The sequence below is a fragment of the Solanum lycopersicum genome, chromosome 4 (assembly GCF_036512215.1).
Source record: "Solanum lycopersicum chromosome 4, SLM_r2.1".
In the NCBI taxonomy this organism is placed as follows: Eukaryota; Viridiplantae; Streptophyta; class Magnoliopsida; order Solanales; family Solanaceae; genus Solanum; species Solanum lycopersicum.
The window spans coordinates 68,183,412-68,205,782 of NC_090803.1; the positions used below are offsets into that span (position 1 = coordinate 68,183,412).

Genomic DNA, 22,371 nt, shown 5'->3' on the forward strand with positions numbered 1-22,371 from the left:
CTTTCCAATTTGCATATAAGCTCTTTGTAATGAAAAAACGAAGTATACTTTGCTCGAGACATCAACAGACTTACAGTCATGGTTTTCCCAGTACTCAGGCAAATAGGGGACTCACAATAAGTTGATGAAAAGACAGAAAACATAGACCATAATAAAGATGGAAAAGATGTCAATGCTCCCAAGTTTTTTTTTTTTTTGCCATAAAGTACAGTTGATTCAAAAAACAAGTCAACATTGCCAAAATGGAACATATAATGCAAAATCCCTTGGTGTACAGGTATGGCTACCTAGAAGTTGAGAAGTCGTTGCTGATGCCATGTTATATTCAATACAAGAGTTGTAGAGTAAGTAGGATTCTCATGTGTCATAGGGATTGTGGACCAAATAGAATTCAAGGAGCTGGGAAAGAGCCATTGTACCAATTCTCAGGCAAACCTTCTGCTGAAACCAAAGGTATCTGATATTTCATCACAATGACTTCCAAAATGCCATCGGTTCTAAACTGCGGGGAACATAATCTGGGATCAACAGGTCCTGGCAAATTGAACGATATGGTAAAAGGCCCAGGGGAAGGAAGCTGCTGAACTTTCATCTCATAACCCTTGAGTGAGTTTTTCAAAGCCTCACTCTCTGTAATCACACCTTCTATCCGGACTCTCCCTTCTCTCTGTATGTCAAATTGGATATTACCTGTACAGTATATACACATCAATTGATTGTTAAATTCCAGAAAATAAATTTTTTGCTTACCTTCACATTAAGTATACTAGTCAAGTGTACGGCATTGCTATAAGTTGATAAAACTGTGATCGATTTTAGAATCTACAACTTTAATAATTTGAGGACTCTTGCTTTTAATATAAAATATAGATGATACTCCTGCACGAAATTTGCAAATGCTACTTTACGAAAACCTAATGTTACAATCATTTTACCACTGCATAGCAAGTGCTTATAATTCAGGGGACTTACCCAACCAACCCCAATTACTTAATGTAGCCGTGTAGCTGAATTTTGATTGATTGATAGCAAGTGTTTGTAATACATTCTTATATTCCAATTTCTAGGAATGACTCATTTCAGAATCATCATATTATGATCAAAGAGATTTAAGTATGTGTATGCATCAAATAATCAGTGTTGCACCTAGAGATGGAAATGGGGCAGAGCAGATGTGGGGCAAGCTCAACCCGACCCGCACCACCACCATTGCCATCCCTAGTTGCACCCATTAACTATACCCACTCTAAAAAATAGACAATAGTAACAATTAACCTATAGAGGAATTTAAAAGTACTTACATTTATGCCTTACACCAGGAAGCGCAACACGAAAAATATATGCATTATCACTACTGCCTATGTCAACCAAACCAAGTGGCGGTCCAATTGGACATGTTTTTGCAGTCCCAGTCAGAATGATATCGGGTTTGGCATGAGACTTTGCAGATTCATTTGGATTCATGTTTTACAGCTGTACCAAGCAAGTAAGCTCCCTGCAGTTTATAAGATAACGACTTTAGCTTCAGGGGAAAAAGTGTGAGGTGGCTCTGCAGATTTCTAAATTCTTGCTTAAACATGTGTCAAGCAAGATCTTCCTGCAGGCTATAAGACAGAGAATTAGCCTCAGGGATTAGAGCATAGAGAATTTGACTACTGATGCATTTGCATATGTATTAAAGTTCACATTCACTTTGTAGGATTGAATAAAAAAAAAGATCTGAGGATGAGTGTGATTTTGACAAGAAAAAAGAAATAGCCCCAATCATTCAAATATGCTTCAAATCCGATATTAGTTGGTCCTAGTTGTTTGAATCATACGTATTTATTCTATCCTATTCAACTGTGTTTTCATTCCACTCCTAAAATATTTTGCCTATATGGAAAATTAGTACTTCCACTGTCCCATATTAGTAGGGCAGCTTACTCAAAGTATTTGTCCCATATTTTAAAGATCCAAGAATTTCTTTTTTCAAGAGGCTAATTAATATGAACAAAGGGTAATAGTAAAGTAGATCAATCTACTAATGACTTCTTAATCACCATGTAAAATAAAAAGTGCTCATCTACTTTGGGACAGAGGGAGTACTAATAAGATTTAAGTTCCATAGATTTTGTCCATTACCCTTACAAACAAATTTCTAACAAATTAAGCCTCCTGACAGACATTGCATGAAACTTAATGAAGTCTGCTACAAAATAATTGCAGCGCTCGATCCTCCTCAACACCTCCACAAACTACAACAGTTTTACATGCATCAACTCCTGAAGAGAAATCAGCAGTGGAACAAGCTGCAGGGTCCTTAATATATAACATCAATCTGCAAGTCCATGTTTACATATATATAGAGGCTAAAAGATGCTACAGATCTAATATATAAGTTGATTTATTTACTCCAGAAAAAGTTCCTATCCTTATTTGAGGGAATCTCCACTGACTTAACCTAAAGACTCGATTACATTCTTCAAACAAAAGAGACACCATCTACAGCTGACCATCATAATGACGAAGTGTTTAGCCGTAGCAGGTAGGAACTGGACATTTCAAATTTATGTTAGTTTAAAGACAACAGATTTTTTCTGCAAAGTCTTGTAAATACAAACAAGCCACAAAGAGACAGGAAATTTACTGTGGTGACCATTTTAGCGTTGATGAAACACACTGCACCCGAGCAAACAATTAAATCATAAGGTTACTCCCCCATTTCACTCATTAGGACAGCCTAAGCCAAAGATGAGAAAACAATCATGAAAGATAGGATTTTTAACACTCTTATATCAGTCTTTAACATGAAAAGGGAAGCATCACATAAAGTATGGCCCTTTCCTGAAAAAACCTCCAGCATTTGCCTAATCAGTAGCACCAAAGTAGGAGAACCAAAAACATCACACAAAACAACAAATCCACTAATGTAAAATCCCAGAAAAAACCCTAATTAAAAAAAATAACTAGCAAACAAAAATTGAAAGAGATAAACTTGCCTCACTGAAGCCCTCTCCTTTGAAGAGATTCGTAGCCAAAATTGAACGCCGCTCTACTTCAGCTTCTGCAGGTGAACTTTCTAGAGTGACCTTCTTTCTTCTAATATTAATGACATGAGAAAATGTCCAAAATACTCCCTTATTTTACATAAATATTCAAAGTCATCCCATCTATTTTCATATAATGTAATAATAGTCCCAAATATTCAAAGTCGTCCCATCAATTTTCAAATAAATAGTCCCTCGTATTTGTAATATTGGTGCACTTTTGACCCCTTCAAACTGTTTCAAATATTTTGTTTATTATTTACATACAAAAATGAAACTAGTAAAGTAAATTGGCGGAACTCTTGGATTCCAATCAAGACATATTAACTTGAAAGAATTTGTAACAATCACAAACAATATGGCCTCATAGTAAGAATTTCATTGAATGACCCAAGTAACCAACTTAACGCAAAAGTTCCACTATTATATATCAAAAGCAACAGAAATTGACTGATTACAAGAGTTCCAGATAGCCTCAGCTGAATTTATGCAAAAAAGAAAGATACATACAAGAGTTATAAGTAGGGATTTTTCAGAATAGGAAATTGGTTTTAATGATGATTACAAGCTAACCATGTCCACGTACAGAACTGGAACCACCTCAAGTCTGTTTGGGACAAAAAACACCTTGATCCGTTCAATATACCCTGTGTAATCAATGTGTTCCTTTACAAAGAGCAATAAGAAAGTCAAAATTTTCAAGTAAAGGTGACGAAGGAATCCTCCAAAGTCTCATCAGCTTCTTGCCTCCAATTGGCTGGTACAAACAGAGCAGGCACTGAAGGCCTAATCGAAGAACTCGGACATCTGATTAGTTTTTTACGCTTGAATCAGCCTCAAAGCTACTATAATGGTGCATATAAAATTCACCTTTGCAGCGCGCAGGGGAAAACAAAGTTGCTTCCATCAACTCACCAGCTTGATTTCCAATGTGTGAAAACCTTGCCAAATAAATTAACAACACTGGAGAAACAAAGTTACTGTAATATTTTCAAAAGCTGCAAGAATCATCCAGTTATATATTTTCAGTTCTTGTATGTTTTCAAAAACATACAAGAATCCCTTTGCATGGTGTCCATAAGCAGCTAACATAACAAAAAAAGTTTCGTATATAAGAAAGGAAAATACAGAACAGAATTTCAGTGCCCAGAGTTGGAAGATCGTTTTAATTAAGATTACAAGCTAGCCATGTCAATTAATCAGACAGACAACTCTGGCAGCTCATAATTTAACCAGACCTACCAATCCAACGTTTAAACGCAGTTCCTTTTGAGTCTAACTTGGCCCTTACAATCGTGGGATCAGCAGTTCCTGGCAAGGTGAAAGTGATGGTGAAGTGACGGCCTAGAGGAAATATCCGTCGAGTTCTTCGGTTGCATATAGTTGGTGCCGTAATGCTTGCTCTTACTATCCCTTCTAAATTGACATTCCCATTAGGAAGAACATCAACTGACAAATTGCCTCCAATACAACTGTCCATTTCTCTTAAATATAATAATAATATTTTCAGCATTATGAGTATCAGTTTTCTAATGCTTAAAACTTCTTCCAGTATGATTCAGTATAGATACAACCTTTGTACTATTCGTAGTTGATATACAATAAACCCTTGAAGCGAATAAGGTTAGACTTAACTTCCAAGAAAGATTTCCTATCCGAACCAACTTTCTATTTTTTACAAGTTCTGATTCTTGTCCATGAAAGAGGAACAGTCTAGTTCCAGATCAGCCGTTCATTCAACTAGAGCACATACCTATTGAATGGCAGGAGGGTTTGGTTTTTCCAATTATGTTTTTTACCTAGTTTTACAGGGAAGCACATGCAGATTTTCCCAAAAAGCAAAACTGTCTACATAATTTCATTTTCCAACTTCTTTCTAGCTGTCTTTGCTGGTTTAAGTTCCAACTGATTCAAAAGTTTAATGTTGTTAGTGGCACTACTTTTAGGAGTCTTTTATGTTTCCAGTTAACTAGCAATTAGTTGATGTCGGTAAAAGTAGAAGATTTGGCTCATTGCACTACAAGTCACAGTGGCTAAATAACATTAATATACACGATATTTTAGGCGTTAACATGCCAATTCGAAGAATGGGGATTTAGCACAAAATTTTGAAGTGCAGAAGTAAATGCCTTTTTTGCATACCTTGCTCTGCAGAAATGGCAAAGCACAAATCTTTGTAAAGGAGTAACTCGGTATTTTGGAACTCTCAGAGCAAAAGAAGATAAAAAGGAATAGGGATTTGGGAATCCAGTGAGGTTTTCAGTGAAACTCTCTCTCTACATGTAAATGGTTGAATCAGATTTATGTTAAGAGTAGTCTTGTTTGTTTCACAAGTTAGCAGTATTCATGCATAGAACAGACATTAGTAATTCAGTTTACAAATCAACACTTCGTACGTTTCAAAGAGGATTTACATAATTAAGAATCATAGTCTCTCATGCTTAAGGTCCATAATTTAATGCTGAAGTGTGGTTTCTGTCTAATAACAATAGCATGCCTAGCCTTCTATATGATTCTGAATGTTAAACTGTGTTGTTTAGATCTTTCAAAAGCAGAAATCATGTCATATTTCAAATAATGCCTACTTAAAGCAGCAAATAGACACATTAAATGGTGCTTCCAAAGATATAGATCCAAGATCAAAGTGAAAGAAACAAGTGATCTATCTTTTGTTCTGCTTATACTCCTAATTTTAAGACAAAGATCAAGTAATTTCATCATCCTATGCATTTTCCGGTCTGAATTCCGCCTTATACTAGTTCCCTCTCCTCCAACTAGACATGTTAGACAAGAAACCTTAAATCGTCTAATTGGCATCATATAGCCACTGAACAAGCCAAAAATGAGTTAAAATACAAATCCTAAAAAATGCTACAACTTACCATGGCTCCTCCCAGTGCTAAGAGATGATAGCAAGAAACAGATTATAGCATAAGAAAGCCATACAGCAAAAACTTTCAAATAAAGAAGAATACAAATGCTTTTCATTGGTCAATCGCCAGAAACAAAAATTCAGCGTCTTCATCACGGCTCAGATGTAAGGAACATTACCTGATATCCAAAAGAATGAATCCTAGACCAAAATCTTTTCCAAAGTGTATCACATGTCAAATAACAAGGGTAAAAAATGAATTGAAAATCAAATCCTAAAATCTCCAAAAAATAGCAAAGAAATAGTTCAAAACAGAATTGTATCCCTTGCTCGGCAGAAACGGGAAAGTACAAATCTTAGTGACGGAATGAATCAATTTTTTGGAATTTGCAGAGGGTTATATTGACCAAAAGAAGCTAAAGTGAATTAGAGATTACGAGAATCCAGTCAAGATTCAGTGAGATTTCTTTTACAAGGAACTGGTTGCCTCATATATGAGTCATGACTAGTCTTGTTTATACCTCAAGTTAGCAGCAGTCATGCACTATTATCAGAAGTACAACAGACATTAATACTTCAACATACTAATCAGCACTTATTTGTACGTTTCAAAGAGGATTTACTTACTAAAGAATTGTAATATCATTCTTAAGGTCTGCAATTTACATTTAGTTATAACAGACAAAAACAGTTAATCAGATAAATGAGAAGAAAGCAAAAAGAGAAAACTCAAATTTAAAGGCAAGTGAGAATGAAGCACTAGGTAGAGTAAAGCAAAAACTTAGTGAAATGAAGGGAAAAAAAAAGCAGAACATACCTAGTAGAATTCACACAAAGAAGAGTGTCAAGTGAGTGCGCCCTTACTCTTATAGCAGCTGAGCAGAACATACCTAGTAGAATTCACAATTCACACAAAGCAGAGTGTCAAGTGAGTGTGCTCTTACCCTTACAGCAGCTGATGAGGGCATGTGAAAGCAGGTGTTCCAGCTAAGACTGACATTATAAATCAACCTTGAGATGAAAACACACATCTCTCTGCCCTTTGACTGTTTAAACCTGTCATCTGTCTTTCTTTGCACATGACATAATAGTACTAAATGCCAATACTACTTTTCTAGGTAAAACAATTTCTAGTAGGACTCCTCAAATTCATTTTTGCATTTCTCCATACAGCAAATTCACTTCTACTTTTCATTTATTTTCTTCTAACAACATCCTGAAGAAGATAGCCTCTTCAGAATAAATCAAGAAGGAAACTTGGACAATATAAAATGCTCTTTTAGTTTTTTTTTTCTTCAGAAAAATTAGGTATCAATTATGAAAAGAAGATCTTCATAAGTGGATTATTTCTTCATTTGGACCAAGATGAAATAGGGAATAATTTAAACTGTACTTGCTCTATTTACACGTCAAAACATGTAATTGTCTGAACCATACATAATCTACAAGTTTAGTAAACACAGCACATTAGCCTTCAGCCCACCACTAATCATAACAAGAAATCCAAGAGCAGACAGCTTTCTGTGGTGGGTTCTGGCTTTAATGGTTGTTTACATGAACTAGCTACTGCTCGTATTTCATTACAACAGCTTCAAAAATGCCATCTGATCTGAAATTTGGTGAAAACAACCTCGGATCGACAGGCCCGGGCAAACGAAAGGAGACGGTGAAAGGACCAGATGGACATTGTTGCTGAATTTTCATATCAAAGACCCGAGAATATCTTGATACGGTTCTTCCACCAGTTGATGTCACCCCCCGAATAAGGACCTTCCCATCTTTTTCAATCTCACAGTTGAACTCACCTGCAACAAGGGGTTAAAGTGTTCATTTAGTAAATATGATGGAGATACCACCATGGTCATGGAAGTTTGTGAATCTATTTGCACCAATGGATGCAGTCTTTACTCTGTAGTAAAATCAGAAAACAGGATCAGTCAATATGGAGAGCAAGAACTTAAACGGTATCAGCCAATCTCGTTTTCTGAGTGCTAGGCAGAGAAATCTGACATACAAGAATTCTATCAGGATAGCAGCTTTTCTATGATAATGTCGTGATTGCTAGATATCGAAAAAAAACTATATAAGGATCATAGACAGGCCAATAATGAGTAAATTCAGAAGCATCTCCACATAATAATTGCCCATATATTTCTTTCTCAAATAGACATCATGAGGTAGCGTTAGAAGCTTAACACAGGAATATGGTTGTTAAATTTATCTTTTTGTTTATATTGGACTACATCCATCAACCAATCCTAGCTGAGTGTGCATTAGGAAAATGAACAAGTTACACATAGAAATTCCCATCTATTTGTTTTAATTTCTGTCGAAATAGTATCCTATCATCAGTGAAAACAAATGCACAAAATTAAATTCATATCAGACTCATCCACATCCCCTAACTGCAATCAGAGACATGCAGCATAATGAACTTCCCAATTCAAGCCATATTTCTCACATTCGGCATGCTTCCCAACTCTCTATATTGTGACTGGATGTGGATTTCATTGCATGCAATATGATAAGTTCCTCGGCTGATGGTCAGTGGTAAAAAAAGATCAGCAACATAGATGTTATGCGATACTTCCATGAATATCTGTGGGACCATTGACTCACAAGGCCTTAGTCATATAATAGAGTAAATCAGTCAAAGGGCAACCATATGTGATTGGTCAAAAGCACAAGCTTCATGAACTACTATTTGCTTTAGGTCCTTCTGCAGTAACAGCTTGGTAATATCAGTTCTGTAATATCTGATCCACATAAATTATAACCAAGATCTCTGCTGACTAAGACCTTAAAGCAAATTAGCACATTCAAACATATTACGGAAAGGCAACAAAGTAAAAGGTAAAGTAACAAACCAGGATCTTTCTTGACTCCAGGTAGAGCAATACGAAAATAGTAAGCAGATATGCTAACACCGATATCAACAACTCCAACAGGTGGTCCAGCTACCCCTTTGCATGCCGTTCCTGTCAAGATAGCAGGGCCCCCCGAGTTACAATATTCCAAGTTGGGAAGAGGGAGAAGTGACATCATGCAAGGCCTGTCTACACCACTGGTCATTGAATCAGAATGATGCCTCTTTGTCACATTGTGTTCCATCTTCATCAATGATGTACCATTTCCAGCAGAGTCTTCCCCATTCGATTTCTCCTTGGACCGCTTCCAAAGTATTCTCTTAATCTTCTTTTTAGGATGTAAGCATTCCATGTTTGACATTTACTGACTTTCCATGTTCACCATATCTTTCATCAGAAACATACTGTAAGCATTCAACAGTTATCCAACTCCAAAACTAATTCTGCCATCAAAAGAAGCAAGAAGAACTCAGGTAGGAAAAAGGTCAAAAAGAACAACTACCAAAAAAGGTTTAAACTGGGAAAAAGAAAGAACCCTTGGGCACAAAAAGAAATTCAGAGAAAATACTGTAATATGCAAGTTATACTACTTCATAGAATCTATAAGCAAGTCCATTACAGTATGTGCAAATACCTAGGAGATGTGCTTTTAGTAGCTATATGCTATGGTAATACCCAGTGTCAAGAGGCCAATAAAATAAAGAAAAGAGAGATGAGGTGAGTTTATTGACAGGTTTAACTGGAACTGACCCTGAACATAAGCAAGCTACTTAGTGTAAAGCATTAACTGAACCTCCAGGATCAACAGATGTTCTACAAGCTACTAAACCACTGAGCATAAGCAAGCTACTAAATGTAAAGCATTAACCAAATCCCTAGATGTTCTATAAGCCATTAATCCCTGGTTTACACACATGTCACCAGCACATATGGAGAGAGGAGGGATTCAAATAGAAGAAACTAACTCCTAGGCTGGTGTCAACCTTACTAACAGTTGAAAACATAAATTAGAGGAAAATTGGAGAAGTAAGTAAGTTCGTGACATTATAATAGGCATATACATTTAATTACTGGCACTAAAACAATAGGAAAATCAGTTATTTGTTCAATCCACATGCCTAGCCTGAGTGGGACAAAAACTACTTGGGTCAAAAAGAGGTTTAGTGTGCCCTAGGGAATGGGATTTTCTGGTTACAATTGGAACGTTAACAAAATCAGCGACTACCTATAACTGCAAGCATGAGCCACTTCATGTTCAAATCTATCAACCAACTTGTCATTACTATTAGTTAGTTCAGAACATAACTCAGTAACTTGACAAACAGAATAGTCAGTCAGTTTACAGAAAATCTAAAACAAAGATATAAACTAAGCAAAAGAGTAAGAGCTTTTTAACCCTATTCATTGAACACCCAAGCTTTTTCAAACTTTATGTTGCAACAGCCATGTTTTATGCAATAACCTAAACCCAAAAGCAGAGAATCAAAAATTGCATTGGATTTTTCTTTCTTTAATGGAGGAGGTGAAAGATGATGTGAAGTACGTGTCAATTTTTAGAGAAACAGAGGAGGATTTTTTTATTTTTGATAAAGAAACAACTAGAATATTTTTTTAATAAATAAATAATAAAATAAAAATCAAAGTCTCTGTATCTAATCGAAGGTATAAAAAACAATAGACAGTCGTCTTTCTCAGCTCTCTTCGGTTCTTGTCATAAGTATATATGTGGAGTTCTCTTTTCTTCTCACTCCCTTTGTTCATTCTTGGTTCCGTTTCACATCCTCTGCTACTTATCTATGCCTTTTTTTCGCCTCAACACTTGTAGCTGTTGTTCTTTGTTAAATTAATTACTTTATGGACCGAAACTCTTCATAAATTACTACCCCATATTGCTTCCTTTTTTTTCTTTCTACAGCAAGCTTCCATAAATATATATCTTTTCCTAGGAAGTGATCTTCATATTGGAAGAAAGAAGAAGAAAATTCACCATGTTAAAGAAATAACAACTAACTTGTTGTTTTAACTTTCTTTTACAACAAGGGAAAGCAGATTGAAAGAATCAAATTTGATACTTGAATATTGAAATTATGGAGGAGAAACATTGACCAAAATTGGATTCTATTTATTATATAAAGAGTATGTCATGAACGATTGCTAGCTATAGACACACATTACACATAGCTAGCTATCAAAGATGCATGGAATGGGATCCTGCACATATAGCTTTTGTCTTGTTCCCTTATCTTTGGACATGTCTTGAGCTTAGTTTGTTGGATGAACATTTATTTATTTATTGTACATAAAATAATATTATATAGTAAAGTCACGTATATAATAAAGAGAAACAGCTAGATGCCTTGAGTAATAAATTAGACCAGCTAGGTACCTTTAAATTTTAATTTCAAGAAACCATAACATAGGAGGATAATATAGGTTATGATATAATAATTAAAAGGGATAGTTTTAAAGTATAAATATAAGATAAGACAGAAAAAGCAAAGTTGGACTCGTCAAAGGCTAATCATTGGGAACTAACGCCCACATTGCTTTTAGGCACATTCACACAAAATAAGAAATTAAAAGGTTAAATGGTTTTCCTTGCAATCTACTGATCCTTTTAATAAAGCACAAAAAAAGCAGATGGTAATATTAATTTTGTCTACATATAAATTGGTTGCCTCTCTTGCAAATTCTTTTATCCATTATTCTACCAAGCCCCTTAATTTTGTGCCATTTTTCCAACTGTTGCTAGCTACAGACCATCCATTGGCTTAATTAATTATCATCGTGAACATGGAGGTTTGTACACTCATCACTTATCTCCTTTCTAATTTTCTAGTTGTATCTACAACACAACATTAGCTAACACTACTTAATAATGTAATTTTATGGCATGCAGACAGTTGAATTGAAGGTAGAGATGGTTGGAATACATGAGAAAAGAGTGAGGAAATGTCTATCTAAATTAAAAGGTACGGTACTAATGATTAATGATGAATTATTATTATGTTGAGATACATATATATGTGTGTGTTTAATTATTATTGCAGGAATAGATAAAGTAGAAGTGGAAGCTAAGAGTGAGAAAGTGGTTGTGATGGGTTATGCACACAAAAACAGAATACTAAAAGCAATAAGGAGAAGTGGTCTTAAAGCTGATTTTTGGTCACCTCAAAATGAACTCCTTCAAGCTTACGCTGCTAATTTCACTTTCAACAAATTCTCCTTCTTTAATTGATTCAATAACAAATTTCTCCATTGAATTTCATGCATCTACTCTTTGATACATAATCTTGTACGTACCTACGTGGTTGCATCAGTTTTTGAGTAATACATATATTTGAATTTGCACATTTAAGGTCCTTCACTTGTCAACTGTTGTAACGATTAAATTCAAAATCTTTAATTAACTACGCTAACTTTATTTCAAGTTAAAGAGGACAACACAATAATGGACGGATTCATTCTGAACGTGACACATTTTTTACTTTTTAATTAAATAGAAGAATGAAGTGGTAGGACGACCAAGGATAAAAATGTAATTTTATACTAGCAAAAATCTATTTCTATTAAGAAAGATAGCAAGAGAAACAAATAATTCTATAAACAACTTTTTTGTATATGAAGTGAATGATGATTAAATGTAAAAATATAATTTCATACTAACAAAAATCTACGAAAAATAATAGTTTTACAAACTAAACAGTATTAGAAGCATCTTTAGTTAATATTATTTCTATCAACTCATTTTGTTATCACTTCGCCCTTCTTTTTAGGAATTATTGTGATATCTATTTATTACTCTATTTAACTATTACTTTAATTAATTCCTAATATTTTTATATTCATTATGCTTACTAAAAATGTCTACTTTAACATAAAAATTATTACTTAAAAAATATATATTTTAATAAATGTTAAAAAGTAACTTTACAAATAAAATGAATAGGATGATATATATATTTGTAGTTAGAGTAAACTAAAAATGTTTACTATAATCAAGTTTATGCTTTTACTTGATTTTAAACATATTAATCTAAATATGTGAACTGATGTAAGTTTGATTTAAAAACTTGAGAACAATCTAGGGTAATATGATCATTTTATATTATTTCATTTTAAAAATCTATAAATTGTATTTTTAAACTTCATTAAAATATTTTTGTTAGTGGTAAATTTCCTCCACAAGACACATAACTTTTTAAAAAACTATAAACATAAGATTTTTCTAGAACTAAATATATGACACAAACAAATAGACAATCACTCAATCTCCATTTATTCACTCCTCAATTCTCTCCCCTCTCATGTCTTATTTCAATAAATTTCTCAACCTTTTTTTTTTTGGCGTCCTAAATAGTATACACTCCTGCATAGGATCTCTTATTAGGAGAACCAATAATGTAGTTTTTTTTTCAACATTAAGAACTACATTTTTTTATCAATTCTCTATATAATGACCCTACTTTTGTAAAATAATTATAAGACAAAAATAAAAATTTACTATTTCTTAGTGGACACATCACTTCTAAGACTTGTCCATATAGTCAATTTTCAGCAAAATTCATCTGCTCCACACTTTTCAAACACCCAATGAATCAATTAACATGTTAAATTCAATATCAATCACAATTGATTTTATCAAAAAGCTTAATTCAAAAGGAATGCAACCAGTGAGCAAGCTCTTCAAAAACAAAGTTTCAACAATTTCAAAAGCATATTATGTCCTTTCCATTGGTTCTCTTCGGACTTTTCAAAGTCATGACGTTTTTTTTTTCGACTGTATTTTTAAAATATTTTCGTCCATCTTTTGATCTAAAAATATCCTTGTATTTTTAAAAATATTTTTGGCTTCTTTTCGATTCTTTAATAGAGCATATTTATTATAAAATAATATCACAAAATTTTATTTTAATAATTTTTAAAAGCTATGTGTATAAATTATATATTTTAAAAAATCTAAAAATTTATGATTCCCCCAAAACAGTAATTATTTATAGGTCGAGGAAACAATAACTTGCCATAATTATAGTCAAAAGAAGACTAGTATTTTTTTTAAAAAAAAATGGACAAAATATAGGTATGGTAAATGATTTTTAATACTAAATAATAGGACAGAGGAAATCAATGTATGGGAGGGGCGGTGAGCAGTGAACTGATTACTAACTAGTAAAGAGTATTGTGTTGGTGTTTCCAAAGCTAGGTTAAGTTGTGGGGAAGGAGAGAAAAATGCATCTGAGCGAAAACGAAGGGATAGAGAAGAAGAGTTTCGTGGTTACTGGTGGACTTGGTTTTATAGGCGCCGCACTTTGTGTTGAACTCGTCAGAAGGGGTGCTCGTCTTGTCAAAGCATTTGATCTTAGAACCCATTCTCCTTGGTCATCTCAACTCCGTCAATGTGGGGTTCAAATCATTCAAGGTATCCCTTATCCACATTTCCCATTCAACTCAACTTTTCTGATTCAGTTTACATTTCACTCGTTCTTGCTCAAAATATTCTGTTCAATTCAACATTTGGCGGATTGACTAGAATCCCAATTCCGATTAATATGAGGTGCCAGCTTTATTGATTGATTATTAAGGAATTTGTCACTCCTCTTTCTATGATTCCAGAAACGGATGATATATATATGTATATTCACTATTACACTCGTTCCTTTCTGCTCAATGGTCAGGGGATATAACAGACAAACAACAAGTCCAGAAAGCACTACAAGGGTCAGATTGTGTTTTCCATCTTGCTTCTTATGGCATGTCCGGGAAAGAAATGCTTCAGTATAGTCGTGTTGATGAGGTTAATATTAATGGAACCTGCCACATTATTGATGCTTGCCTTCACCATCACATTAAGAGGCTTGTTTATGTCAGCACACCTAATGTTGTTTATGGTGGTAAGGAAATTCTTAATGGCAATGAGAACCTACCTTATTTCCCAATAGATGACCATGTTGATCCATATGGACGAAGCAAATCAATTGCTGAACAATTGGTCCTAAAGAGCAACCGTCGTCCCTTCACGTAAGTTATTTTTTACATCAACATTTCATTCACAATCCACTGAAATATATCCTGTAAATGTATGCTCTTTATACAATCTACTGCAGTGACCTATCATTATGTACCATATGCTACATACTATAGAAAATAGCTGATGTCTAGACTAAATAGTTGCATTTGCAAGATTGTTTTTACTGGAGGATAAGTTTCCTTTTTTATAGAAATTACAAAATGAGCAAAATCTCTTCGGCTTTCCTTTGCTAGTGCAAACTTTTTTTAATCAGTTTCTCCAAGTCAAACATGTATGACAAAAAGCTGCCAAAACCCTTTGTAGTGATGCTAGTAACCCCTCAGCTGTTTGGCCTTTTCAGCTCTGCGTGTGTATATGTATATTTATGATTGTTTACAGCAAGAGCTGCTACTTGATATTGTATTGACATAATTTTATATGGGTGTTTTCTCTCTTCTTGGCATGTATCTTCATTGGACAGTAAGAACAATGGCGAATGCCTTTACACCTGCGCAATTCGTCCAGCTGCTATATATGGTCCAGGTGAAGAAAGGCACCTGCCAAGGATCATAACTCTTACAAAGCTAGGTCTGTTTCCCTTTAAAATCGGTTCACCAAATGTAAAATCAGATTGGGTGTACGTCGACAATCTTGTATTGGCGCTTTTATTGGCTAGCATGGGACTTTTGGATGACATCCCTGGCAGAGAAGGGCATCCAATTGCTGCTGGTCAACCTTATTTTATATCAGATGGTAAATACTCGTTGGCTTATATTTGTTGTGTAGGAATGTGGAATCTTGCTTTGGACCAAGTAGAGGTGTAATTACTAATTTCTAATTAAGATTATTCTTTTAGCATTCTCCAGAGACTTTAGAATCTAATTGCTTTTATCGGAGTAAAAAATGTTTCTATAAGCAGAGCAGTTTTTACTTGCTACTTACTGCATCACCTTCCTTCATCAATGATCTTCTGTTGCAGGTTCTCCTATCAACAGTTTCGAGTTCCTTCGCCCTTTACTGAAAAGCCTGGATTATGATCTACCTAAGACATCACTAGCTGTCTCTCATGCACTTCTTCTGGGAAGAATTTTCTGGGCTTTCTACTCCTTTCTGTATCCTTGGTTGAATAGTAGGTGGCTTCCTCAACCTCTGATCCTTCCTGCTGAAGTCTACAAGGTTAGTGCTTCATATTTGAATCTATGTTTGCTTCTTTTATTCAAATGGATAGGCTTCACTAGCATTATCAAAAACCAGTTTTGTATACTACATATCTTTCCACCGGCTTTTACTCAGTTTATGGCATTTCTTACTACTGTGGAATTGATAATATATCTATACCTTGTGCATATCTAATTGGGCAAATGTAGCAGATTCTTTTTTATTTTTGTTACGAAGATGGTCTATATTGGTCAATAACTGTCAAATGGTTAAATACCTTAATTGTTTGACCTTGCGACAAGACTTGTTCCCTTAAGTCGTTACTTGTCCCTGTTCACACCTGTATTGATATCAAGCAATAGTGAACTCTCTCTGGTCACGGACACAACAATTGTATAAGAGGCAGAATTGTAGTTGATATTTGGTTTTCTGGTTGTGCTAGGTTGGTGTCACTCATTACTTCTCTTTCCTAAAAGCAAAAGAGGAACTTGGTTACGTCCCAATGGTAAGTTCTAAGGAGGGCATGGCAGCAACAATTGCATATTGGCAAGAAAGAAAACGTAGGAGTTTGGACGGACCTACAATATGGGCATGGCTGTTTTGTGTAATTGGAATGTTGGGGTTGTTTGCTGCTGCATATCTGCCCGACTATGGACCCATTCCCTTAATTAGAGCAGTTCATCTCTTCTTCTTTCGCTCTATATTGGCGTTGAAAGTGATATTTGTTCTAGCAGCTGCTGCACATGTAGGTGAAGCTATATATGCATGGAATGTTGCAAAAACAATAGATCCTGCAAATGCAAGAGGATGGTTTTGGCAGACATTTGCTTTGGGGATATTTTCCCTACGATTACTTCTGAAGAGAGCTAAAAAGTAGGGATCAGCGGCCATATTTCTCTTTTAAAAAAATATGAAGGTTTTTTTTTATAATAAACGAGTTTAACTTGTGATCCTAATCTTGTACTGCTTTGCATCTCCTGGACTGGATTGTCCAAGAAAATCAAGGAAATTGAAGGTAAGGTTATAATTATTGTATTATCGTAAATGGTAAAGGTAAGGCAGTACTGAAAAAGAAAAAGAAATGGAAAAAGAGCAAGCGCATACAAGTTGGAAGTCATCAGTGACGAGATATTCCCATAATCTGTTGCTAAAGATGATAATGGACCACCTGTCACGCCAAACTGACCTTCAACTTCATCCCTCTTTTTGGCTCTGTGACAATTCATTCATGCATCAACAAGGTATAGGTGTGTTATCCATTCACTCTTCTTGAATCCTCCCTCACATCCACACTTTTACCTACAATTTTCTTAATCTACTAGATAGAAAATTATATATATCTATTAAATAAACTTTCAATCCTACTGATAATTTACAAAACCTATAATTTTTTGGTTCAAATCTCATCACTAAAATAATTACAACAACGTGGAGTAAAATTTGTTTAAATTAAACAATCAATCATTCCAAAGTTAATCCTATTCTCTTCTTATTAAAAGCATAAATAGATCTATATAAGAAAAACATAATTATGTTTTCTTACTGAAAATAGTGAAGAACCGGAAGATAGCAGTATACAAGGACTAACAAAGTCCAAGAGAAAAATTGCTTTATTGGTATAAAGTGCACAAATAAAATGCGTATTTATAATTAGAAATTTTTTTTTGTCAATATCTGGGTGAAATTATTACTCAATATATATTGATTAGTTTGGCATAAATGAGTACATACCAAAAATCAATGGTAAAGTCATACTACAAAATTTTGGATATAATTTGAAATGCATATAATGAAATAGATTTGTAGTATAAAAAATTAAGGCTTAAGTCATCTACAGCCACTCAACATATTTCATTTAGGCACCTTATCTTAGACTTGTTTCAATTGAACACCTTTTTTAGTTATCCTTTTTACTTCACAAGTATTTTTTTTCTTTTACATTTCAAACAACCAACTAACCTCTCATGGTTGTTGCCGCTAGATCCTCCGCTCAAAGTAATAAAACAGTTCAAGAAAAAGAAAGTAACTGTAGTGAAAAGGCCAAGACAGAATGCTAAAGAGCGCATGCATGCCAAGGAGGAACTGGACATAAAGGTACTGCAGTAACAGTTACCATTAAACACAATAAAAATGTAAATTACAAGTTCTAATACAACATGCAAGGAAGGAAATATAAGGTAGGGAGAGCACACAGGGGGGTTAGAAGCCCAATAAATAAATACCTTCTGCTATATGATTCCTCTGAATTTGCTACTGCTTAATATTTGACAAATACCTAAGAGACCAGATTATGCCAAAGGGATTTGTCATTCTGCCTTAACATCTATCACCTCCTCCCTAATGGTTTCCCCAGCTCTTGGAGCACCAGATTTATTTACTAGAAAAGTAAGTTGATCAATGAAGATCAGGTTCTTAAGTTGCATCAGCTGTTGCCACTCCTTCTCCATCTGTAAATCACGTTCCTCAAAATGAGCAATTCTGACCTCAATTTCCTTTGTCTGAGAAAGGAAACATATAATAATTGATTAGCACTGATGACCTCATCAAAAGAATTATGGAATATTTAGCACTCAATTTCATGTAAAGGTATACCTCAATTGCCACATCAGAGACGGCTCTCTCCAGGTCCAATGCCTCCTTCTCAAACTGAGCCATTGCTTCAACAAGAGGTCTTTCGAGTTTATCCTTGCCATCCAATTCTGCATAGTACAAGACTGTGTCATTTATGAAGGAAGTATGTTCTAAAGTTGGAAAATGAATATCTCATCTTCGTTCTTACTATTTTATTTTAACATAGTTCCCCGAAGATCTGCTTCATTTGCCAACAATTCTGCTACGAGGGAGATTATTGGCTTTGCAATTAGAGGAAGTTTGCTAAAAGGCCAATGGACATTCAAGTACTAAGTGAAATCTCCATAAACCAGTCTTTTGGTAAGTACTGCTTGGGGTGAAGCCAAATAAAAAAGACAAAAAAAATAAAAATAAAGGGAGGAGGAGGGTAAAAGCCCCTCTTGTCTTGGTCTTGTTATCGATGAAGTTCTCATGTAGTTTAATCATTCTAAGTCAATTGAGTATCAAGGTCATTAATGCCCGCCAATCCTGTTGGAACAAAGAGGCTAGACAAAAATTTCACAATACATCCTTGTAAATGAAACAAGGATGTCAGTAAAGATGGCCCTTGGCATTTTACATTCCAAAAGTTGTTGTCAAAGAATGCAGCAAACAATGCACCAAGAAGACGCATTAATTAACATTGCAAATGCGCTAATACTACTGCACAAACCAAGAGACAAGAGTTGCATCAGATTTCACTTTAGACAAACTCCTTTCTTATGAAGCTGACACCCCATATGTCTAAAGTTTGCAGTAGTACTCTTATCAAAAAAGTTTGCAGTAATAGGGATTTCTCTGTTGAAACCACAACAAATAATAGGGATACCTTGCCGCTCTGCACCACAGAGTACAGATTCTAGACTCCCTGTTGTTATTCCTTCACCAATCTCAGACAAAGCAGTAACAGCGGCATGTGCTGCTAATTCTGCAACTTCTTTTCCAGCAAGAGCAGAGAGGAAAGCAGCCTGCAGCAAGATTCAAAAACAAGAGGAATCAGTTGAAGTCTAACTTGACTATTATTAAAGACCTAATTAATCAACTTGTCTACTTCAAGAAATCAGCAGCCCAAAAGACTCTTAGTCAATGAGGGAGAAGAATGACCCTAGATCTATATAACATATCAAAGTAAGATGAGAAGCAAAGTTTCCTTGATTGTGTAGAAATTGAAATTGCTTCAGCAGAACGTCTTAAGATCTACGTAAATAATTCAAAGTCAGATGGGAACCGAAGTTCCCTTGATAGCGTAGAAATTGGAATTGCTTCAGCAACTACATTGAACTTGCAAAGTATCCAAGGGAATATTGTATGCACAAGCACTTAACAGATGTCCAGTTTCTTTTTAATATTCAAGGTCCACAATACTAAATAGAACATGTATATCTAACTGACTTACTGCTGCTCTGTTTTTTTCTTTTTTTTTTCTTTTTTGCTGGCTGCTGATCTGTTCTGTCTCTATATTTTTTTCTACAGTATTTTTGTTGTTCTATTACTGAGTTACTCTTTTATCTTTGCTTGTAGTAAGTTGTATTTTCTTATTCAATGTCACAATGAAGAATAAGAGTTTGATCCTTTGTGATTTGGTTATGTATTTGTTTTATATGTTATGACTCACGAGGATTATTGACAATCTATTTACTTTTTAATCTAGGAATATGTTACTTCTATTCAGTTATTTAATATTTTTTATTATTTTTATACTAAATACCGCTTTATCTGAAAAAAGTGTGCGCAAACTTCACGCTTCTCGCTTCTGTAAAGCGAACCCTTGTCGCTGTTTTTTGCTTCTTGCTTCCCAAACACTGATCTAACATCCTAAAACATCCATGTAATAAGAAATGTGACTTAGTACCTGTGCTATAATTGGGTTGCTTGTATCAGCAAAGGGTGTGAGGCGCCTTCTCTTAGATTGAAGATACATAGTTTCAGACCTGGATTCACTATCCATTTCTGCAGATTCAGGAGGGCCCATAAACTGCTCACCGAAAGGAAGCTTGACAAATCTAGCCACACATTCCTTAGTGCTTCTGCCACCAACATGCTCAGCAACCTTCTTCCAATCATCGCCATAATGCATAAGAGCTTCTAAAAGGTGCAAAGTCTCTTTGTCAGTCCAATCTGTCTTAACTTCCTCACTAATCTCAACCCGTCGAAGCTCTGAATTATTCACGCCAACTCTATTATCATTACTAACATAGCATCTTGCACAAAGAGTCAAATCATACTGCATTTAAACAAACAAAAATTGAAGTAAACTCATTTTTGACAATAGCAACAAGCCCAACCAACACCTCAAGTAAACTGCCATTTAGGATTAAGCAAAAAAAAAAGAAAAAAAAAAGAAGAGAACTTTTTAAATAGAAACCATGAGCTATGAAAAGTATGAATCTATAGACTGAGATGTGAGAGCTAAGAGGTAAGCATGACCAACTGAGGAGAAGCTAAAAGATTCAAACTTGATTCAAAAGAGTTGTTAGATACCAATTAGTCCTTCTAATTTACGAATAAACAAGATAAAGCAAACACTCTAAAATAGAGGACTGTTGCAATCACCTTATCAGAAGCGAAACAAGCAATCCTGCAAACTGTTTTGCAGAGATTGCAGATTCTTTTCTTGGGGAGAGTAAAATCAGTGGACGTTCCATTGGCGTCAGCATTTTGCGGAGCTGAGGCAGATGTTGACTTTGACTCTTTTTCTTCCCACTTGATCAGAGACTTGGAAGAGTTAGCAGTGTAATTGATCAAACCCCATGTCTCTGAGAAATCGAAAACCCTACGAATTGAGCCGACGTCTCCAACAATGGTCTTGCGAGCCTCAGTAAAGGTTATCTTTTTAGTGGGGTTATCTCTGAATCTACGAATAATAGTATTCCTATAGTATTTGTATGTCTTAGGGTTCTTGGAAGGCGACCTTCCATCAAAGAATTCAGGAAGAAAGCGAACCTCACATTCATGAATGCTATTCCATGAAAACCAACCTAAAAGAAGAAGAAGAACTAATTAAGTATCACGAATCATCTATATCCATTCCACCCTAAAAATACAGAAGCAAATTTGAAAAGAAAAGCTGAAAAGTAGATGGGACTTACGGGAATAACTGGGAATATAGATGAAATCAGGTTCAGTAATACGGGAGGAGATAGTGGTGGGAGTGACGTCTTTGGGATCGGTGACTGAAGGAGTTGTTGGGTTTGGGGACGATTCCAGTTGTTGGGGACGCTTTAGTGGCAAAGCAGCCGTTTGAGGTTGCTGCGACGGTGGCGGAGAGGTAGTTTGAGGGTCAGATTTAGCTGCCTGTGACTTGATTTCGCCTGATTCGGGCATGTTGAAGCGTTAGAATTTAGACAAGTGTAATCTCAAGGCATTTGGGAGATGAAACGCACAAACGGTCTATCAACAGACAATTATAAGGTTTTATTTATACGAAGGGCCAATTTTATTTTGACCAATAGCTTAGTTAGTAATAGGTTTGCTTGTGTCCTTTTTAAATTAAAAAAAAAAAACACTTAATAATTATTAATGTCTAAATTACAACTCAAACGTCCTATTAATTTTTATTTTGTGGGTTTTACATCGACCGATAGATTGCTATAAACAAGAATAATACCTTGTATGAAAGAGATTTGCAATCCTTAAGAAAGACAACTAAATCACTAAACCTGAATCATGAAACAAAACTAGATTTGAATATATAGGAAAAGGAACAGCAAACGCAAATTTGAGAGTTGAGACATTGACATGGTTGATGTAATATTCAACAGAATAGGTTAAAGGGGAATGAATAATATAAACTTCATTGGCAAAGTCTGCTCTGAGTACCAAACACAA

General features: G+C 34.9%; 5 protein-coding genes and 1 long non-coding RNA gene across 12 annotated transcripts; 2 read left to right on the forward strand and 4 right to left on the reverse strand.

The window, feature by feature from the left end:
- Window positions 1-23: 23 nt before the first annotated feature.
- On the reverse strand, window positions 24-3,181 carry LOC101266717 (increased DNA methylation 3). Of its 4 annotated transcripts, none has more exons than XM_004238407.5 (3): window positions 2,982-3,181; window positions 1,302-1,495; window positions 24-690 (listed from the first exon to the last, which is right to left on the reverse strand). In XM_004238407.5, exons 2-3 carry the CDS (start codon window positions 1,462-1,464, stop codon window positions 392-394), a joined length of 462 nt encoding a protein of 153 aa, XP_004238455.1. In that variant the 5' UTR covers window positions 1,465-1,495; window positions 2,982-3,181; the 3' UTR covers window positions 24-391. The 4 variants fall into 4 exon arrangements, with proteins under 4 accessions (XP_004238455.1, XP_069153589.1, XP_025886690.1 ...); XM_069297488.1 differs by having other exon boundaries at window positions 1,302-1,491; window positions 2,978-3,086; XM_026030905.2 differs by having other exon boundaries at window positions 1,302-1,597; window positions 2,982-3,079.
- Window positions 3,182-7,279: 4,098 nt separating this feature from the next.
- LOC101267233 (increased DNA methylation 3-like) lies at window positions 7,280-11,019 on the reverse strand. Of its 4 annotated transcripts, none has more exons than XM_069297486.1 (3): window positions 10,939-11,019; window positions 8,769-9,211; window positions 7,280-7,706 (listed from the first exon to the last, which is right to left on the reverse strand). In XM_069297486.1, the coding sequence occupies exons 2-3, from the start codon at window positions 9,127-9,129 to the stop codon at window positions 7,465-7,467; spliced, it is 603 nt and encodes a 200-aa protein (XP_069153587.1). In that variant the 5' UTR covers window positions 9,130-9,211; window positions 10,939-11,019; the 3' UTR covers window positions 7,280-7,464. The 4 variants fall into 4 exon arrangements, with proteins under 4 accessions (XP_069153587.1, XP_069153588.1, XP_004238457.1 ...); XM_069297487.1 differs by lacking the exon at window positions 10,939-11,019 and adding an exon at window positions 10,756-10,772; XM_004238409.5 differs by lacking the exon at window positions 10,939-11,019 and adding an exon at window positions 10,165-10,395.
- Window positions 11,020-11,419: 400 nt separating this feature from the next.
- Window positions 11,420-12,121, forward strand: LOC109120119 (heavy metal-associated isoprenylated plant protein 30-like). The gene is made up of 3 exons (XM_019213511.3): window positions 11,420-11,567; window positions 11,668-11,740; window positions 11,819-12,121. Exons 1-3 carry the CDS (start codon window positions 11,562-11,564, stop codon window positions 12,004-12,006), a joined length of 267 nt encoding a protein of 88 aa, XP_019069056.1. The 5' UTR covers window positions 11,420-11,561; the 3' UTR covers window positions 12,007-12,121.
- A 1,734-nt stretch (window positions 12,122-13,855) lies between these two features.
- On the forward strand, window positions 13,856-16,978 carry LOC101267522 (uncharacterized). Its single transcript, XM_004238410.5, has 5 exons — window positions 13,856-14,187; window positions 14,444-14,786; window positions 15,257-15,528; window positions 15,755-15,951; window positions 16,376-16,978. Exons 1-5 carry the CDS (start codon window positions 13,998-14,000, stop codon window positions 16,808-16,810), a joined length of 1,437 nt encoding a protein of 478 aa, XP_004238458.1. The 5' UTR covers window positions 13,856-13,997; the 3' UTR covers window positions 16,811-16,978.
- On the reverse strand, window positions 15,578-16,350 carry LOC138348362 (uncharacterized). The gene is made up of 2 exons (XR_011220938.1): window positions 16,211-16,350; window positions 15,578-15,934 (listed from the first exon to the last, which is right to left on the reverse strand). It is a non-coding gene; the product is annotated as an uncharacterized lncRNA (long non-coding RNA).
- Window positions 16,979-18,017: 1,039 nt separating the features above from the next.
- On the reverse strand, window positions 18,018-21,935 carry SWI3B (SWI/SNF complex subunit SWI3B). Its single transcript, NM_001375643.1, is given in 6 exon segments — window positions 18,018-18,431; window positions 18,526-18,632; window positions 19,373-19,511; window positions 20,396-20,767; window positions 21,097-21,521; window positions 21,633-21,935. Coding segments are annotated over 6 exon segments (1,470 nt in total). The 5' UTR covers window positions 21,868-21,935; the 3' UTR covers window positions 18,018-18,239.
- Window positions 21,936-22,371: the final 436 nt, after the last annotated feature.

Coding starts and splice junctions, on each gene's coding strand:
- LOC101266717 (XM_004238407.5), bottom strand. CDS start 1,464: ATGAATCCAAATGAATCTGCAAAGTCTCATGCCAAACCCGATATCATT. Junction 691..1,301: donor TCCTGGTGTAAGGCATAAAT/GTAAGTACTTTT, acceptor TATACTGTACAG/GTAATATCCAATTTGACATA.
- LOC101267233 (XM_069297486.1), bottom strand. CDS start 9,129: ATGTCAAACATGGAATGCTTACATCCTAAAAAGAAGATTAAGAGAATA. Junction 7,707..8,768: donor TGGAGTCAAGAAAGATCCTG/GTTTGTTACTTT, acceptor CCCTTGTTGCAG/GTGAGTTCAACTGTGAGATT.
- LOC109120119 (XM_019213511.3), top strand. Junction 11,741..11,818: donor ATGTCTATCTAAATTAAAAG/GTACGGTACTAA, acceptor TTATTATTGCAG/GAATAGATAAAGTAGAAGTG.
- LOC101267522 (XM_004238410.5), top strand. CDS start 13,998: ATGCATCTGAGCGAAAACGAAGGGATAGAGAAGAAGAGTTTCGTGGTT. Junction 14,188..14,443: donor TGGGGTTCAAATCATTCAAG/GTATCCCTTATC, acceptor CTCAATGGTCAG/GGGATATAACAGACAAACAA. Junction 15,529..15,754: donor ACCTTATTTTATATCAGATG/GTAAATACTCGT, acceptor CTTCTGTTGCAG/GTTCTCCTATCAACAGTTTC.